Genomic DNA, 19,189 nt, shown 5'->3' with positions numbered 1-19,189 from the left:
TTGTTAGAAAAGCGAAGTGAGGCCCCCTCACAAGTTCCTAACTGCTTTAAAGCCACCACAGCCCTCAGGAAGAGACTAAAGTGGAGTACAGCTATACCCAAATTGTGATTGAAGGTCAGAGCAATCCTACCCTGGCTTCAAAATAAAAAAATCTTGATTGGAGAATTTTAATCAGGACACCTAATTACTTCACCTCCTCCTTGCACTAGAGGCAAAGAGAATGACTGGGAAGGGAAGTGATACTTAACAGCTCTGCTGTGGTGCTCTTTGCCTCCTCCTGCTGGCCAGGAGTGATATTCCCAAAAGAAGTTGATGATCCGTTGACTCACCGTGTCATTAGAAAGAAATATATTCATGTGAAGAGTTATTCAGGGAATCCTAACAGATATCAGTGTTACAATGTAACTATGGCTAATTTTGGAGGAAAAAAATGGTTTTGAAATAGCAAAGTGCTACTTGTACGTATTGCCCTATAACTTGCAAAAAAAGCAAAGAACATGTAAAGATTGGGTATTTCTAAACTCAGGACAAACTTTAGAAACTATTTAGCATAGGAGTTTTTTTGGTGGTTGTAGATGTGTAACAGAATTTGGGGTCAAGGTTAGAAAAAGTGTGATTTTTTTTCATCATATTTTATAACATTTTTTATAGTAAATTATATGATATGATGAAAATAGTGGTATCTTTAGAAAGTCCATTTAATGGCGAGAAAAACTGTATATAATTTGTGTGGGTACAGTAAATGAGTAAGAGGAAAATTACAGCTAAACACAAACACCGCAAAAATGTAAAAAAATAGCCCTGGTCCTTAAGGGTAAGAAAATTGAAAAATGGTCTTGTCACTAAGGGGTTAATGTAATACTGTATACTGAGGCTAAAACAATATAACTTTTACATGAGAACGTTTGGAGAATGAGGATTCAAAATACCACCTTAAATTTCTGATACCACCTTATAATCTAATAAGGATTTTGATCAACCAATAAGATTTGCCTATGTAATTATTACCACTGTTAGGCTTATTTTGAAAAAGCCCTGAAAGTGCGGGAAACACGTTAAAGTGTTACAGTGGTGCATCTATCCTTTATTATATTTGCCAGAAGGAACTGCTGAAGTGATTAATCCACTAACCGAAACACCATACTAAGCCAATAAGTGTACTAAGCATATGCCTGATACCTGTGTGTGGATCACATTAAGTGCAGCGAGGAACATATAATGAAAAAACTGTGGATACACTTAAAGGGACAGTCTAGTCAAAATTTTAAACAAATTCCAATTCTCTTTTATCATCAAATTTGCTTTGTTCTCTTGGTATTCTTAGTAGCTAGCCTAAACCTAGGTAGGCTCATATGCTAATTTCTAAGCCCTTGAAGGCCGCCTCTTATATCAATGCATTTGAGAGTTTTTCATAGCTAGAGGGTTTTAGTTCCAAATAGATAAAATTGTGCTCACACCTTGTGGAGTTAATTATGAGAGGGCAACGATTGGCTAAAATGCAAGGCTGTCAAAAGAACTGAAATAAGGGGGCAGTTTGCAGAAGCTTAGATACAAGGTAATCACAGAAGTAAAAAGTATATTAATATAACAGTGTTGGTTATGCAAAACTGGGGAATGGGTAATAAAGGGATTATCCATCTTTTTAAACAATTAAAATTCTGGGTTAGACTGTCCCTTTAAATTTTGATTTTAACTTTTTAGCTAAGCAAACATTAACAACTATTCCTGACTTGATCTGAGCATCCTCATGAACTTTTTTGGGGCATTTTAAGGGTAAAATTAAATAAATAGATACGATTTCCAGAGGTCCAAATTGTAGAATTTGGAAACATTAACAAAAGAAATACAATGCAAAAAGAGAAAAGCATCAGAAAATAAGTTTACTGATTATATAATAGCATTGTTAAATTGGTCACGTGCCTGATATATAGGGTGTGTTTGATGGGCCTAATGCATTTGAAAACTATTAGATAAATGGGTTATGGTACTGCTGAATGGATTAGACTGGATTCCATTTTTAGAACCCCAACAAAACCCCAAACAATAAATATCTGAAGTCTATTCAATGCATTTCTTATCTAATACGGTTCAAAAAGTCAATGTTCTTCTTTTTCCTTATATTTTTCAGTATTATAAAAAAAAAAATCTCTATCAATTTGAGCAGTTGACAAGCAGTGCAGCATGGGTTTTTCCTTTTGTACTGGACCATGACAGAGAAAATATACTTTGCTTTCTTTCATTGTCGTTATTTTTGCTTTTGATACCTGCAGGAATCATATTTTAAGGAATTATTTCACCATGTGTTTGACAGTTTACCCAGAGAGGAGGTAAATAAGGAGATGAATGTGCTAAATTAAGTGTTTGTGATAATACTCAAGTAGTGACAGCAGGGACTTGATATAATGGAGAGCACATAGACAATATGCTTATAAGCTACTGGCATAATTGCATTCAGAAACACTTTACAATCCAAATGAAAAGCAACAGTGAGTTCTGACTTTGGGGAATTATTAGAGAATCTCAACAAATTTTCATTTATATCTATATATACTGTATATATGTCAAACATTTGAACACTTTGCAGCAGAGCCATGCCCATTTACGATTTGCATAGCTCTGCCCACTCAGATTGACCCCCAAAACAAGCACATAACATTTTAGTAGTATAATTTAGCCATACTGATTGCTTAAAGGGACAGGAAAGATTAAATAAAACTTTTATGATTCAGATAGAGTTTTAAATTCACTTCTACTTTGTTCTTTTGGGTAACTTTGTTCAAAAGGCTATGTACCAATCGCTATGTAGCAATCCTCAGCAGAAGCAATTCACTATTGGGAGCTAGCTGTTGATTGGTGGCTATACACATTTGTCTTTTGTCATTGCCTCACCAAATGTGTTTAGCTAGCTCCCAGCAGTGCATTGCTGCTCTGGAACTGACTTTAATTATGTGTTTAATCACTTTGTAGAGGTTAAACACATAGCTATGTGCAAGTAATAGTGCAATAGAACATTTTCTTTACGCACTGTTATAGCCCTTTAATGCAGGTTAAAGAAAGCCTCAACCTACTAATTATCTCACTTACTGTCAAGCACATAATTGACATAGGAAGAATATGTTTACAGCAAAATAAGCAAGCAAGGGATAAATTATTAACATTTCAGCATCTTTATAGCAGGACACCACAAAGCACCCTAGTTGTATAGATGTTACACATCCTGAAATTAATCCTATATAATAAAAGGCCAGGTATGTTTGTCAGATGCAGTCATGTGCAGTAGAGACTGCGCAAGGACAAACATACCTGGCCTTGAGCAGCAGAGAAAGTGTTTTTCGTAAGATGCTGTGGAGGGGGTGTGGCTGGGCGGGAGCGCCGTGATGGGGGCATGGCCCTGGCATGCCGTGACGGGGACTTGGTCGGGCGTGCCGTGAGGGGGCGTGGCCAAGCGTGTTGTGGTGGGGGCGTGGTCAGCAGGCATGGCAAGTGGGCGTGACCATGCGGGGGAGAAAGCAACTGAGGGGAGAGAGCAAAACAGAGGGGAGAAATCAAAAGAGAGGAGGGGGTGAGAGAGAGCAAAAGAGAAGAGGGGGAGGGAGAGAGCTCAAAAGAGAGGGGGGAGAGAGAGAGCAAAAGAGAGGGGGGAAAGAGAGAGAGAGAGAGCAAAAGAGAGGGGGAAGAGATAGCAAAAGAGGGGGGAAAGAGAGAGCAAAATAGAAGGGGGAAAAGGGAGAGAGAGCAAAAGAGAGGGGGAGAGAGAGAGAGAGCAAAAGAGAGGGGGAGAGAGAGAGAGCAAAAGAGAGGGGGCGAGAGAGAGAGCAAAAGAGAGGTTGATGGAGAGCAAATGAGAAGAGAGAGAGCAAAAGAGAGGGGGCGAGAGAGCAAAAGAGGGGGGAAGAGAGAGCAAAAGAGAGGGGGAGAGAGAGCAAAAGAGAGGGGGGAAAGAGAGAAAGAGAGCAAAAGAGAGGGGGGAAAGAGAGAGAGAGCAAAAGAGAGGGGGAGAGAGTGAGCAAAAGAGAGGGGGGTAGAGAGCAAAAGAGAGGGGGAGAGAGAGAGAGCAAAAGAGAGGGGGGGAGAGAGCAAAAGAGAGGGGGAGAGAGAGCAAAAGATAAAGGAGAGAGAGCACAAAAGAGAGAGAGCAAAAGAGAGGGGAGAGAGAGCACGAGAGCAAAAGAGAGGAGGGAGTGAGAGCAAAAGAGAGGGGGAAAAAGAGAGAGCAAAAGAGAGGAGGATAGAGAGAGCAAAAGATGGGGGAGAGAGCAAAGAGAGGGGAGAGGGGGAAGAGAGAGCAAAAGAGAGGGGGAAGAGAGAGCAAAATAGAGGGGAGAGAGTGAGCAAATGAGGGGGAGAGGGAGAGAGAGAGAGCGCAAAAAAGAGGGTTAATAGAGCAAAAAGAGGGGAGAGAGAGAGCAAAAGAGAGGGTGGAGAGAAAGAGCAAAAGAGAGGGGGAGAGAGAGAGCAAAAGAGAGGGGGAGAGAGAGAGCAAAAGAGAGGGGGAGAGAGAGAGCAAAAGAGAGGGGGAGAGAGAGAGCAAAAGAGAGGGGAGGAGAGAGAGAGCAAAAGGGGAGAGAGAGAGCGCAAAAGAGAGGGGGAGAGAGAGAGCGCAAAAGAGATGGGGAGAGAGAGAGCGCAAAAAAGAGGGGGGAGGGAAAGAGAGCAAGGGGTGGGACCGCGATACTTAAAAAAAATTGGCCGGTGTACACAGGCTTTAGGACTAGTATATAATAAAATAATATGTTTAACCTGCTAGCTGCTGTCTTGGTGCTGTTGAGAACAATATATGCAGATGTGTTAAGGACTTGCTAAGACATTATTGAAAGTTTCACAAGTAGATGGCATTTTATGAGGTAACTGTTCTTGTTTTTATCTTTGTTCCTGCAGTGATTTATAGCAATAGGTTAATAGAGACAGAAATGCCCAGTAAATCTGGATTTTTTTTGTTTGTTCTGTTAATTCCAGTCCCATTACATGAAAAGCCTGATGTGTTAAAGGGACATGAAACCCAAAACATTTCTTTCACGATTCAGGTAGACAATAAAATTTTAAACAACTTTCCAATTTACTTCTATTATTTATTTTGCTTCCTTTTCTTGTTATCCTTTGCTGAAAGGTTTATCTAGGAAAGCTCAGGAGCAGCAAAGAGATTAGGTCCTAGATGCTGATTGGTGGATGCATATATATATATATATATATATATATATATACAGATTGCCATTGGCTCACCCATTTGTTCAGTTAATAACCAGTAGTGCATTGCTGCTATTTCAACAAACGATACCAAGAGAATGAAACAAATTAGATAATAGAAGTAATTTGGAAAGTTGTTTCAAATCATTAAAGGGCCACTGTAAGTAAGTATGTTCTATGCCTGTTACTAACTAACTACCCCAAATACGCTTTTTATCAATAGCATTTCATTAACATATCTCTACCGTATATCAGAAATCTTGTCTGCAAATATAATTGTTTTCCAAACCCACTCCGTGGGTATCCTTTGCTCTGTACCAATCCGTTTACAATACCTAGGTTTCAAAATGGCGCTTTAAACACAAAGTTATTGGTTTAAGTATTTTGAACATGCAGTGCTGAAAATAGTGGGCAGGATAACGTGACATCATCGGCAAATAAAATATATAACTTTTAGAACATTATGAAACTTTGTTTTGGAAAAAATATAGGTCAGTAGGTTTAAATTAATGTTTATTAACTTTAATATGTTAGTTGTTTGGCTTAAAAATTATAACAGAAAGTAATCATTTAAAGAATTTTTTTGGGTTTCATGTCCCTTTAAGCCCCTGCTAAGCAAAGCCTCAGTGTATATACACATGTTACAAATTGTTCAACACTATTGAGTTGCCTGGCTTCTTCACCCCTTGTCTCCTACCCTCCTGATATTATATATCATATATCATGACTTTCCCTTACCTGATCTCACACTGCTAAACTTCAGTGTAACAGAAGACAACAGAAAACTGTAAAATAAATATACTGTAAGCAATGAGTCTGTGGTGCCCTCTGTGGTGGGAGTACTGCACTGCACGCAATATTCATAAACTATATACAGATTGAATTGACCAAGGGACAAGCTTAAAAGACAGGGGCAGAAAGCCAAAAAAAACACGACTGTCCCTGGAAAACGGACAGTTGACAACTATGTGTGTGTATATGTGTATGTAATATATATATAAATATATATATATATATCATTTGAATGTTGATTCAAAATTGAGTACACCTGTTATTTCCAATTAGCCTAATTGCATGAACATGGTAATAAAATGACCTTTGAACACCAGAACTTTCTCAATTTTGTACCTATGGGCTATGTTTATCTGCATGTCTGCATCGTGTCTCTAAATGGAAAATAATTGCCAAAGAAATTGAAACATCTTATTGTGTGATTTCACTAAGATTTCAAGGGTGCAGGACCAACTATAAATCAGTCGAAACACAGTTGCAGCAGTAATCAGGAGGTATAGAACGAGCCATAGTACCACTAATTACCTCCTAAAATGACGCAACAGACAGTGCGCTACTTGTGCAGTCTAGCTCTGAAAAACATACAGGCAAGTGCTTCAGACTTGGCTCAGGGGTTATCAATTGGAGTTTATGTGACAGCTTAGACAGTGTGAAGGACATTGCATAGTGTTAATATCTCTGGACTGTGTCCAAGAAAAAAAACCTTGCTTGCTCTTCAGCACAAAACTGCAACATTAAACTTTGCTCAACAGCATGAAAAGAAGCCTGATAATATTGGGAGCTAATTATTTTGTTCAGAAAAAGCTAATTAATGTTAAAGCAATCCACCCAACTCAGGTGAACTAATTTTAATTTGCATTTTTAAAAAAAAAATGGAGACTGCACGTCTTCCATTAGTTAAAGCACCCCACCCAAGCTCAGGTGTACTCATTACAGTGTATTGAAGTTGTATATAAAGCCAGGGAGTCTCATTCTATTACAAAGAGAAAAAGCTGAAATGATTCAGCCCATAAAGACACACATAAAGTACTGTAGTGTTATGACCAGTCAACATTGGGGCACCTTGTAAGTTGGTGACTGGCTAAGCAGAATATAGCCATATTGTGTGACTAAGATCCCATGGGTTTTTTGCAGGCCATTTTTACAGCATTTAAAGTGGTTTGCTTATTTGCATATATATACTGTGTATGTGGAGATATATATATATATATATATATATATATATATATATATTTCTTTCCTAAGATATGGAGAGTCCACAACGTCATCAATTACTAGTTGGCATATCACTCCAGGCCAGCAGGAAGAGGCAATGAGCACCACAGCAAAGCTGTTAAGTATCACTCCCCTCCCACAATCCCCAGTCATTCTCTTTGCATCTGTCAATGGAGGAGGTGAAGTTTGGTGTCTGATGAAAATTTGATTTTTTTTGCCACAAGCAAGATTTTTTGGGTCTAGCTGTAGTCCACGTTAATCTCTTCAGTAGGGTAGTGGTGACTTTAAAGCAGTTAGGAACTTGTGAGGGGGGCCTTGCTGCATTTTCCTGACATGTTGCTGCCCTAGTATAGAAAGGCAGAGTAGGTTTACTCTGTTCTTTCTTTTTTCTACAGGTCTCTGTGAGGAGTATGTGTCCTCTCACACCTTGTAGGCTGTCCTCCTACTGGATGGCTAGATTGCAGGTAAGTGCCTTTTTGTCTTTTAGGTATGGGAGACTGTGCACTTCATAAGGTTGAGCTGCAACATTATATGGGACATGTGTATCCTTTATAAGGATATTGACAGGCAGGGAGCAGGTACTTATGTGTGACTAGAGACCAGGTTGTTTATTACTTTTATTGGTTTTAAAGTATATACCTTTTACTTTGCTGTGGGTTATGCTAAGCAAGCTACTAACACACTTTGTCCTTATGGTGTTTTGTTCATGCTATGTTTTTGGTAGAACTAAATATTAGCTGCTCTGCTAAGGTACGCAGTTTGGGAAACAGCCTTGTCTCCGCAATTTAAGTGGTGCACTGTCGTTGTGGAGATTCATGTTAAAACACTGACGCTGATGTTTTATGGGCTGAGATGTATCATTAAGATGGGCTGAACTAACATATAACAGAGTAACCACTATGCCCTCTAGGGCAATTATGGGGCTAACTGCTCTTTCGCCATTACAGACAAAGTGGCGGGAAGGAAGCTGCAATATTAAAGAGTGCGTGTAAAGACGCATGCTTGTATGCGGTGGGGTTCTTGTCGGCGGGTTACATGACCCGCTTCTCTGCTTTGGTCTCAGACATGATCAGCTAGTGGAGTGGCGTCTTCTCTGATGCCATTATTTTCAGCTTACGATCGTCAGGAGAGCTGCCGTGCTTAGCAATTTTTTATTTATATTTTTCCGATTGATCTTAAACACATCAGTCAGGCTGAGGTGTAGGGATAATTATTTGTCTGTCTACCTAGCTTAGTTCTAGACTTTTTCTCAAACCCTATCAGTGTTCTTTTTAAAGTGAAAGTACATAACACATTTACATATTAAAATGTTAAAATAAAGGAATTTTATTTTTATTCTGAACTAAGGTCTTGGAGACTCTGTGTTTTGTTGTTATTTATTTATGTTGTGTATTGAAGCACACATTGTTCCTTATGCAATTCTGTGCTGCTTGCTTAGAACTTTCTCATGTAGAGCTAGGTTGTTGCCCGCTTAACCCAATGTCTCTCAGGTTGATGCTGTTCAGGCAATGCCACAGCTTTCTTCTTAAACGTCCCAAGCCTCAATGGCATCACATGCAGGGCCCTGCGGTTCCTCTGTCTCCTGGAGGAGTTTGTTTGCCTGTAGAAATTGCTGCATAGATATCTTCAGCAGTATCTGCAGCATTATCTGCTTTTCCTAGGTTAAAGGGAAGACGCAAGAGGATTATAAGAGATTCAGATAGTAGGGTTTCTGTCCCATCTACTGCTACGCAGGTTTTCCTTCCTCATAAGTCTGATGAGTAGAATACGTCGGTAGCCTCTGAGGGTGAAATCTCAGATTAGGACAGTATAATTCCTTCATCTGATGCTGAAGTAGTAATTTTCAGATTTATGCTTGAACACCTTGTGTATTGTTAAAGGAGGTTTTGGCTACTTTGGACGACACCGATACTCCTGTCATTGTCAACCCTAGGAAGTTTAGTAAACTTTATCATTTCTTATGATGTTCCTTCCTATGTGGAAGTGTTTCTAGACTGTGCTATGGAGATTTTTCACAGGAATAGGAAAAGCCAGGGATACCTTTCTCCCTGTCTCCTGTCTTTTAAAAGATGTTCCTGTCGCGGGCTCCATTAAAGATCATGGTGCACGGTGCCTTAATGTAACAATCGTAATAATCTTGCACAAAATATATATGATCTGTTATGAAGCACAACTGCGGTTTAATTTTCTGACATAAGATTGTATTTGTATCACAAGGCTTAAGAGTTCCTATTGAGGAAGGAATCTAGCCAGCCAGAAGTGAGTTAATTGGTATTGAAAGTATGGAAACAAAATCTCCAATAGTAGTAAGTACAATGTATCAAATCCCCTCTGAAACAATGATCACAGTGGCAAGGTAAAGTTCCGTTCTCTTATAAAGATGTTGGAGGAAGTATAAACATCAGTATCAAATATAAGATTATTTGTAGTGAGAACAAACACAGTATTTTACCTGCTTGAGCTGCACCTGTAAGGACATTTGTGCTGCTTCTGATGCAACTGAGTCAGAGAATGCCTCGCCGTAAACACACAGCTCGTGACATCACGAAGTGGGAGTGGCTTAGCTCCGGTCACGGAGAAAATTACAACCAGACTTTTAGTAACAGATCCAATCCGAGATTGAAGGAGCAACTCGTCTGTGAGAAGTAAGTAGGAATTCTATAGAAGCTGTAAGCTGATGAATACCACGATAGGGGAGTGGCTTAACTCCGGTCACGGAGAAACTTATAACCAGTCTTTTAAGTATCGGATCCAATCCTTGAATTGAAGGAGATACTTGTCTGTTATCAGTAAGAAGCAGGTAACTGTGAAGAGGCTGCAGGTTGCTGTATTTGACAAGTACTTGAGTACCGAGTTGTTTGAATGAAAAGTTGCAGACAGCTCAGGAATGTCACACCGGTCACAGAGAGATGAATGCTTTAGCAACGATGATTAGTAGAAATAGCGTAGAGACAATATTGATAAGTAACTCTAGAGAATAGAAGTTCCCAGAGGAGCTCAGTGTGCTTAGGATACTAAACAAATTAACTAAGCACCTGAGTGAGTCTGTGGACAGGATATGAAGACAAAGTGGGAGGAGTCTGGATGAATGACAGAATCTACCTGACACTTAAGTAGAAGGGTCCAAAAGCAACAATTAAATGCCTTTTATAAACTGTGAGTAATCACTATAAAATAGGATAATCTCATAGAAAAAATGACATAATATTTGCAACCCAATCCAACGACATGCGAGGCTAGAGTGAGGATAAGAGAACATCTTAAGAGAACATACAAGGAGACAGAAGCGCCACATGGCCTAGCACTGTATATATTTTTATGAGAAAGTGTCAAATATATTTTACACTCACATTTGTTGAAGCACCCCTTGGTGCAAGTGAAGCAGGCTGGAATCAAACAGTCACCAAGCAGACTGACCTCCGGTGTGGCTCCAACTCCAATTACACAGAATCTGATATCCCAGTATGTAGTGACCCAAAGTTCAGCTCAAAGTCCAATTGCACAGGATACGATACCCCAGCAAAATGAGCACCAGATAACAGGTGTGCATAAAGAAGATGGGATACAGGCAAGAAGTAAGTGTAGCAAAACTTACTTTATTGAAACAAAGATATTGTATTTTCTACAGATTGCTGGATTTGGATCCTAGCCTTGGATCCTACTACAGATAGCAGCCTGGACCTGGAATCTTCCCATTATATAGAATCATTTATGTAACACCTTCTTATCCTGTTATATGGGGCTTGGACTTTTTATCATTATTATTATTTTTATTATATTTTATTATCTCACCACTTTTATTATTTCTGATTTGTTTTGATAATTGTTTATTGAAAGGGTTGAGTTGTGTTTTAGATACATTGTATCACAGTATATTATATAGCTATATAGCACTAGCCATACCAAGGTTTGCTATACGGTACGTATTTATCCAAAGGCGCCCCCTATATATATTTTTCCATCTTAAGAGAACAATATAACCTCACAGTCAGAAAGCAGAAAAAGAGAAGAAAGGGTAACACCCATAGCTAAACATTTTATTGAGCTACATAATAGGAGTTTAGATACATTTACCTGGAACATTATAGAAAAAGTAACCCTGAATGAAAGAGGGGGTGATATTGAACAGTTATTAAATAAACACGAGATCTTTTATATATTTAGAATGAATACCCAAATACCCCAAGGGTTAAACTTTAGGTTTGATCTAATAAATTATTGGAAATTAAAAAGGAGTAAGGGGAGTACGGAATCTCTGGGTACTTTTTCATATGAATAAATTGTTATCATGAATGTATAGTTATTAAATTATTCATGGAACCAGAGAATACACATATACATAGTGAGTCAAAATATTATGAAGAAGACTTATTTATGTACAGTAGATAAAGCAAAGCATGAGTTGAAATAATGAGCGTATTAGCATGTCTTGAATAACTAATGCTCTATAAATGTAATGTTAGCATAAACAAGTTAAATAATATGAATGTTTAATACTTATATTGTGCACATTTTTTCATACTAATGCTCTAATCCATTGAAGAATATCAGCAGCTTTTTAATTTACTATCATGGCTTGTTTTGCAATGCAATAATATAATTAAGATTTGTTACTTAGGTATAAAACATTGACTATGTTCAGGTGTGTGATTTTAATTGCTAGGAGTATATAAGACTTGCATGGTAAGCACTAAGACATGTCTATGAGTACGGCTATAGTAGCGGAAACGCGTTAGACGTAGTGGTCTGAACATACTCACCTTTTGTTTTACCGATGTTGCTGATTTTAATAAAGTTCTAATAAAGATTTGAAGATTTTTACAGCTCCTTCGTTTGGGGATTTTTTTTATGTTTTTTGGATATTGCCGAATGCACAAGTAACCCCATCTAGAAGGTGCTCAAAGAATTCCAGGTAACCGCATGGAGAACCATCATCAAGGAAGGCTGAAGACTGGGAGCGGTGTCAGTTGTAGAAATTCCAGACGGTTGCATGCTGCCCACAAGGATTGAAGGCCTCATTTCTTAAAGCTATTCCTCTCTGCAGAAAAGTGGTCGAGCTGTAAGGGTGAGTTCACACTGTTTAGCGAAAGCAACAGTATTGTAGTGTTACACCCACCAACCTGGTTTGGAGGAAGCATTATGACCATGCTGTATCAGAAGAAGCAGAGGAGTTAAGCTTATAAGTATTTACTTTACTGACGATTACCGCTCTCCACATTGTGCCCTGAAGGATAGGATTGGATTGCAAATATTATGTCATTTTTCCTATCAACTATCCTATCTTATGGTGATTACTCACAGTTTATAATAGGCATTTACTTGTTGTTTTTGGACTGTTCGTCTATTGAGCAGCTCTTTTACAGCCTTTTTTTTCTGTGACTATTGCCACACATTAATGCCTGGAAATGTATACAAGCAATACAGTTAACACAGACATCATGATTGACAATGAAGAATTAAGTAGTAATTCCCTTATACCAACAACACCCAATTATTCCTTAAGGAATACTAAAGACTTGGACACCCAATTGGAAACTTTTGAAAATATTTTTATTACAGATTACTCAAAATTGACTTTGGGGGACTTTTCGAAAATAGAATTACTGATGATGAAGGAAGACAAGATAAAATTCGACAAATGGACTCTGGAGAAATATATAAATCTTAAAATGATTCCAAGGGGTCTTAGAATAAAAAAAATACCCCACTTTTGAGAATGATGACATCCTATTCAAAGAGGAATGGAACTCGATATTAGATGAATGCTCATTTAGGCTTATGTTTATGATTATAAACTATAAAGAAAAGCAGCTGTTAGAAATCAGGCAGCAAATTACAACACTGCAGCTTCAACTTAACCAACATAAATTTAAAGAGGAATTCTGTTAATTTGATAAGATCTTACATGAGGCCGGTGACGACATATGGGTTCAGGCGCCGTCTTTTCAACAAGCAAACGCGTACAGAGATCTTGTTGTCTCTTCTACGCTCCCACAGATGGGAAGTGAATCTGGAAAAGAGTTCCCTTGTTCCAGCTACAAGGGTAGTTTTCTTAGGGACCATAATAGATTCCCTATCTATGAAAATATTTCTGACAGAGGTCAGAAAATCCAAAATTCTTTCCTCTTGCCTCTCTCTGCAGTCTACTGTTCGGCCATCAGTGGCTCAATCTATGGAGGTAATTGGTCTGATGGTCGCTTCCATGGACATCTTTGCCTTTTTTCGATTCCATTTGAGAGCTCTGCAGTTATGCATGCTCAGACAATGGAATGGGGACCATTCGGATCTGTTTCAGAGGATAGATTTAGATCAGCCAGCAAGAGACTCTCTTCCATGGTGGCTTTCTCAGGAGCATCTATCTCAGGGCACATGCTTCAAGAGATCTTCTTGGGTGATTGTGTCTATGGATGCCAGCCTGCTGGGCTGGGGAGCAGTCTTGGATTTGTTTAGGGCGCAAGGACTATGGAGTCTGCTCTCCCCATAAACTTTTTGGAGTTGAGAGTGATTTACAATGCTCTGGGGGCTTGGCCTCAATTTTCCTTAGCCCAGTTTATCAGTTTCCAGCCGGACAATATAACCTCAGTAGCTTACATCAACCACCAGGGAGGAACTCGGATTTCCTTAGCCATGAAGGAGATGGCTCAGATTGTTCAGTGGGCGGTAGCTCACAATTGCTGTCTTTCTGCTATCCACATTCCAGCAGTGGACAACTGGGTAGCGGATATCCTGAGGAGACAGACATTTCATCCCGGGGAGTGGGCTCTCCATCCGGAGGTGTTCTCCAGGTTAACCCTCAAATGGGGGGTGCCGGAGTTGGATCTGATTGCGTCTCGGCAGAACGCTAAGCTTCCAAAGTACGTTTCAAGGTCAAGAGATCCGCAGGCCACCCTGATAGAAGCTTTGGCGGTTCCCTGGGATTTCAGTCTGGCAAATCTGTTTCCTCAGTTTGCTCTCCTTCCACGAGTCATTGTATAAAACGGGTGAGAGCATCAGTAATTCTAATAGCTCTGGCATGGCCTTGTATGATCTGGTATGGAGACCTAGTGAATATGTCACCTCTTTCACCTTGGAGGTTGCCTCTGAGGAAGGACCTTCTACCTCAGGGTCCATTCCTTCATCCAAGTCTCGTTTCTCTGAAGCTGACAGCTTGGAGATCGAATGCTTAGTTCTGCTAAGAGTGGTTGTTCTGAGTCAGTCATTGAGACCATGTTCCAGGCTCGCAAGCCTGTTACTAGAAAGAATTTCCATAAGGTATGGCGTAAATACCTTTATTAGTGTGAATTCAAAGGCTACTCTTGGAGTAGGGTCAGGATTTCTAGAATATAGGTTTTTTTCTCCAGGAAGGTCTGTAGAAGGGATTTTCAGTCAGTTCTCTGAAGGGTCAGATTTCTGCATTACCTTTTTGTCAGGCCCTGGTCAGTATCAGGCCTGTGTTTAAGTCTGTTGCTCCTCATTGGAGCCTTAACCTTGTTCTTAAGGTTTTGCAGCAGGCTCCAGTTTGAGCCATTGGATTCCATAGATATTAAGTTGTTATCTTGGAAGGTTTTGTTTCTATCTTTTCTGCTCGGAGAGTCTTGGAACTCTCGGTTTTGCAGTGTGATTCGCGTTATCTTTCATTCTGATATGTGGTTCTTCATTCTAAGTTGGGTTTTCTTCTGAAAGTGGTTTCAGATAGAAATATTAATCAGGACATTATTGTTCCTTCTCGATGTCCTAATTTTTCTTCTCATAGGAACGTTTGTTGCACAACTTGGAGGTTGTGCGTGCTCTAAAATTCTACCTACAGACGACTAAGGATTTTCGCTAGTCCTCTGCCCTGTTTTTTTGTTTCTCTGGAAAGCTCTGCTACTTCTTTTTCTTTCTGGTTGAGAAGTATAATTAGTTTTGTTTATGAGACTGCTGGTCAGAATTACAGCTTATTCTTTGAGGGCTTTCTCCCTTCTTGGGCTTTCACGAATGAAGCTTCTGTGAAACAGATTTGCAAGGCTGCAACTTGGTTCTCTCTGCATACTTTTTCCGAATTTTACAAATTTCATACATTTGCCTCGGCTGAGGTTTCTTATGGGAGAAAGGTTCTTCAAACGGTAGTGCCTTCTGTTTAGGTCTGCCTGTCTTGTTCTCCCTCCCTAGTCATCGGTGTCCTCTAGCTTGGGTATTGGTTCCCACTAGTAATTGATGACGTTGTGGACTCTCCATATCTTAGGAAAGAAAACAAAATTTATGCTTACCAGATAAATTTATTTATTTCCGGATATGGAGAGTCCACAGCCCCACCCTTATTTTAAGACAGTTATTTTTTTACTAAACCTCAGGCACCTATACAGTTTTGCTGTGGTGCTCTTTGCCTCCTCCTGCTGGCCAGGAGTGATATTCCCACTAGTAATTGATGACTTCGTGGACTCTCCATATCCAGAAATAAATAAATCAGGTAAGCATAAATTTTGTTTTATATATATATATATATATATATATATATATATATATATATATTACAAGTCCTAGTTTCCAAATACACTATACATTTTTGAGTCACTATAAACTTTAATATACTTTTACACTTTTTTTTTTGATGTGATAAAATGAATATATAAGGAGCATATAGTTTTATTTATTATTTAGTGCTTTGTTTGTATAATCTATTGATTATACAGTTATAAAGAAGAAAAACATTATTAAAATAAAAGGGATAGTCTAGTTTGATTCAGATAGAGCAGGCAATTTTAAGCAACTTTCTAATTTACTCCTATTATCATTTTTTCTTTGTTCTTTTGGTGTCTTTATTTGAAAAAGCAAGAATGAAAGCTAACAAGCCGGCCCATTTTTGGTTCAGCACCTGGGTAGCCCTTGCTGATTTGTGTCTAAATGTAGCCAACAATCAGCAAGCGCTTCCCAGGTGCTGAACCAAAAATGGACCGGCTCCTAACCTTACATTCTTGCTTTTTCAAATAAAGATACCAAGAGAACAAATAAAAATTGATAATAGGAGTAAATTAGAAAGTTGCTTAAAATTGCATGCTCTATCTGAATCAACATAAGTTAACCTATAAATATAAAGCCTAAAACTGCCAACAATACATTACCTAAAATATGCAAAATAAACATTACTCTATTTGTGCTATTGGCAAAACTTTTAATAAACTATTCCAGCATGTGAGTAGGAAGTGTTTACTCAGAGCACATTGCCATTAATGAGATACCTTATTCGTTGCTGCTGTTAAAAAGGTGGCGGGAGTGGACTTTCTGCCTTCCAGGAAGCTCACTCCCTATCACTGTACAATACATGCTGGGTATTAGAGTTCAGAACTGCAGTGGTACAATACTGAGAGGAAAATAGGGAAGTATACATTCCATAACTCTATGTAACTCCCAGAATACTGTGCTTCTTCCTCTAAAGCGGAGCTACATTCAGAGGAATTAATAGAAGAAAAAAACCGGACATTCAGTTGTCTTTTATTCTGCATTTTCTATTCCAGGTGTGGAGGTGCCCCCCCTCCCCCCCCCACTGTGGACGCCCATGTATATAAGTGGGTTTTCTTTTGGAGAATGTCAATATGCTTATATGGTTTAATAACAGTGCTTAGGTTAGTCATAGTTTTCCATATGTTTGATACAGTAATCACCAAAGAAAAATGGGTATCCTAATATCTATGGGAAATACTGGAAAAGTATAAAATAATTGATATGCTATTTTTATAGATGTACATAGTTTCTTTTTGTTACGTATGTTTGTTACTTTTTATTGAATGTACAGCTGTAGTATTTGTGTGCTTAGGAAAGGTAAAAATACACTTAAAATAGCACCTTAAAGGGATATTAAACCCAACCTTTTCTTTAATGATTCAGATAGAGCATGCAATTTCAAACAACTTTCTAATTTACTCCTATTATCAATGTTTTTTCATTCTCTTGGTATCTTTATTTAAAAAGTGGGATTTTAAGCTTAGGAGACGGACCATTTTCTGTTCAAAACCTGAGTAGCGCTTGCTGTTTGGTGTAGCCAATGTAGCCACCAATTAGCATACGCTAACCAGGGTTCTGAACCAAAAATGGGACGGCTCCTAAACTTAACCTATTGATTTTTCAAATAAAGATGCAAAGATAACGAAGAAAAATTGATTTTAGAAGTAAATTAGAAAGTTGCTTAAAATGGCACTCTCTATCTGAATCATCAAAGAAAAAAATTGGGTTTAATATCCCTTTAAATCAAAGTTTACAATAGAAATGCTTTCATGCTTTCTGATCGGACACTTTAAATATATTTCAATAAAAAAAAATGATTCTTGTTTGTATCATGTAAGTTTTGACTGTTGTTTTTGTATTGCTGTAGGTGCTGTTCGGTACGGCTGATGGACAAGTTATAGTCATGGATTGTCATGGCAGGATGTTAGCGCATGTTCTTCTTCACGAATGTGACGGCATTCTGAGCATGTCCTGGAACTACCCTAGTTTCTTGGTGGAAGACAGCAGCGAGAGTGACACAGACTCTGATGATTATTCTCCACCACAAGGTACTGAAAATTACCTGTGAATGTTAATGCACATTGTAGGAGACATATAAATGGACATTTAACTTGCTATGCTCTTTAAAGGGACATAAAAGTGTAGTGTGTTTAAGGCATTTTATTATTGCCCTAAGTATGTGTTTAACTCTTGCAAAGTTAGCTCCAGTGCAGGAGTGCAGTATTGAGAGCAAGCTGAGCACATCTGGGGGGCCAATTACAAGAGACATGTGCAGCCACCTATCACCAGCTCCCAGTACTGCATTGCTGAGACTGACCCTACCTAGGTATGCTTTTCAACAAAGGATATCAAGAAAAAGAGGTAAAACTGATACTAGAAAGCTGGGTTGTCCTGACTGGGTCAGCGGAAGTTTCTGCACAGGAACAGCAGTTCTCTATGACTCCTGAATATTTGCAAAGGTTAAACGCATAGGTTGGCAGGATCACTAGTTTGAAAATGACATGCTCTAACAGATCAAAGCATGGCTCTGTCTGAACGATGAAAGTTTAATTTTGACTTATGTCCCTTTAAGGTTATATAGATAATGTGTTTCTTCATTCAATACTTTAATTTGATGTTTTTTAATGATATAAAGTCAAATTCTTTGAAAAAAGCCCAATTATATAATATTAAAAATTATTATTTTAGTTTTCGTAAAGATGTGTACCTTGGTATAGTTATGTATTTATCTACATTTTTAAACTAATCTACAGGTTGTAAATTGTAATTTTAGCTTTTATAGTAGAAAAAAATAGATATGTTTAATATAAAATCATATATATTAAAGGAATATGAAACAACTTTTCCATTTACTCCTATTATCAAATTTTGTTTCATTCTCGTGGTATCCTTTGAGGGAACAGTAATGTACTACTGGGAGCTAGCTGAACACATTAAGTGAGCCAATAGCAAGAGGTATGTGGGCAGCCACCACTCAGCGACTAACTCCCAGTAGTGCGTAGCTGCTTCTGAGACTACCTAGGTATGCCTTTTAACAAAGGATACAAAGAGAACAAAGCAAATTATATAATGGAAAGTTGTTTAACATTGCATGTTCTTTCTGAATCATGAAAATGTAATTCTGACTTCACAGGGCACTCAAGTCACAATTAAATTTCATGACTCAGATAGAGCATGCATATTAAACAACTTTCCAATTTACTTCCATTTACAAAAATGTGAACCGTCTTTATATATTTACACTTTTTGAGGCTCCTACTGAGGCTCCTACTGAGGATGTACAAGAATTCACAGAATATCATACCTCCCAACTGTCCCGAATCGGGAGGTCTGTCCCGGTGAGACAGCCGTCAGTCCCACATTGCATCCAGCCCCCTGCACTGTGGAGTTTTTAAAAATATTTATATGACTTGCTATTTGGTCCTTACATGTCATGTGATGTAAAACCAATATTATGGCTGCATGTGCCTGGAATAACTTTGGCATGTGACGATGATGTTATGATCTATCGCATAACCGTTACCGACTCCTTAGTAGC

The 19,189-nt window shown here is 38.5% G+C and overlaps 1 protein-coding gene across 2 annotated transcripts in view; it reads left to right on the top strand.

Moving 5' to 3' along the window:
- Positions 1-19,189, top strand: part of TULP4 (TUB like protein 4) — a 574,485-nt gene that overhangs the window by 420,821 nt on the left and 134,475 nt on the right. For both annotated transcript variants that reach the window (XM_053710846.1, XM_053710845.1), the window contains exon 5: positions 17,519-17,699. In XM_053710846.1, the coding sequence (XP_053566821.1) occupies positions 17,519-17,699 (181 nt within the window). The remainder of the gene's footprint in view (positions 1-17,518; positions 17,700-19,189) is intronic.

The sequence above is a fragment of the Bombina bombina genome, chromosome 4, assembly GCF_027579735.1.
Source record: "Bombina bombina isolate aBomBom1 chromosome 4, aBomBom1.pri, whole genome shotgun sequence".
NCBI lineage: Eukaryota > Metazoa > Chordata > Amphibia > Anura > Bombinatoridae > Bombina > Bombina bombina.
This window is presented reverse-complemented; position numbering and strand designations above follow the sequence as displayed.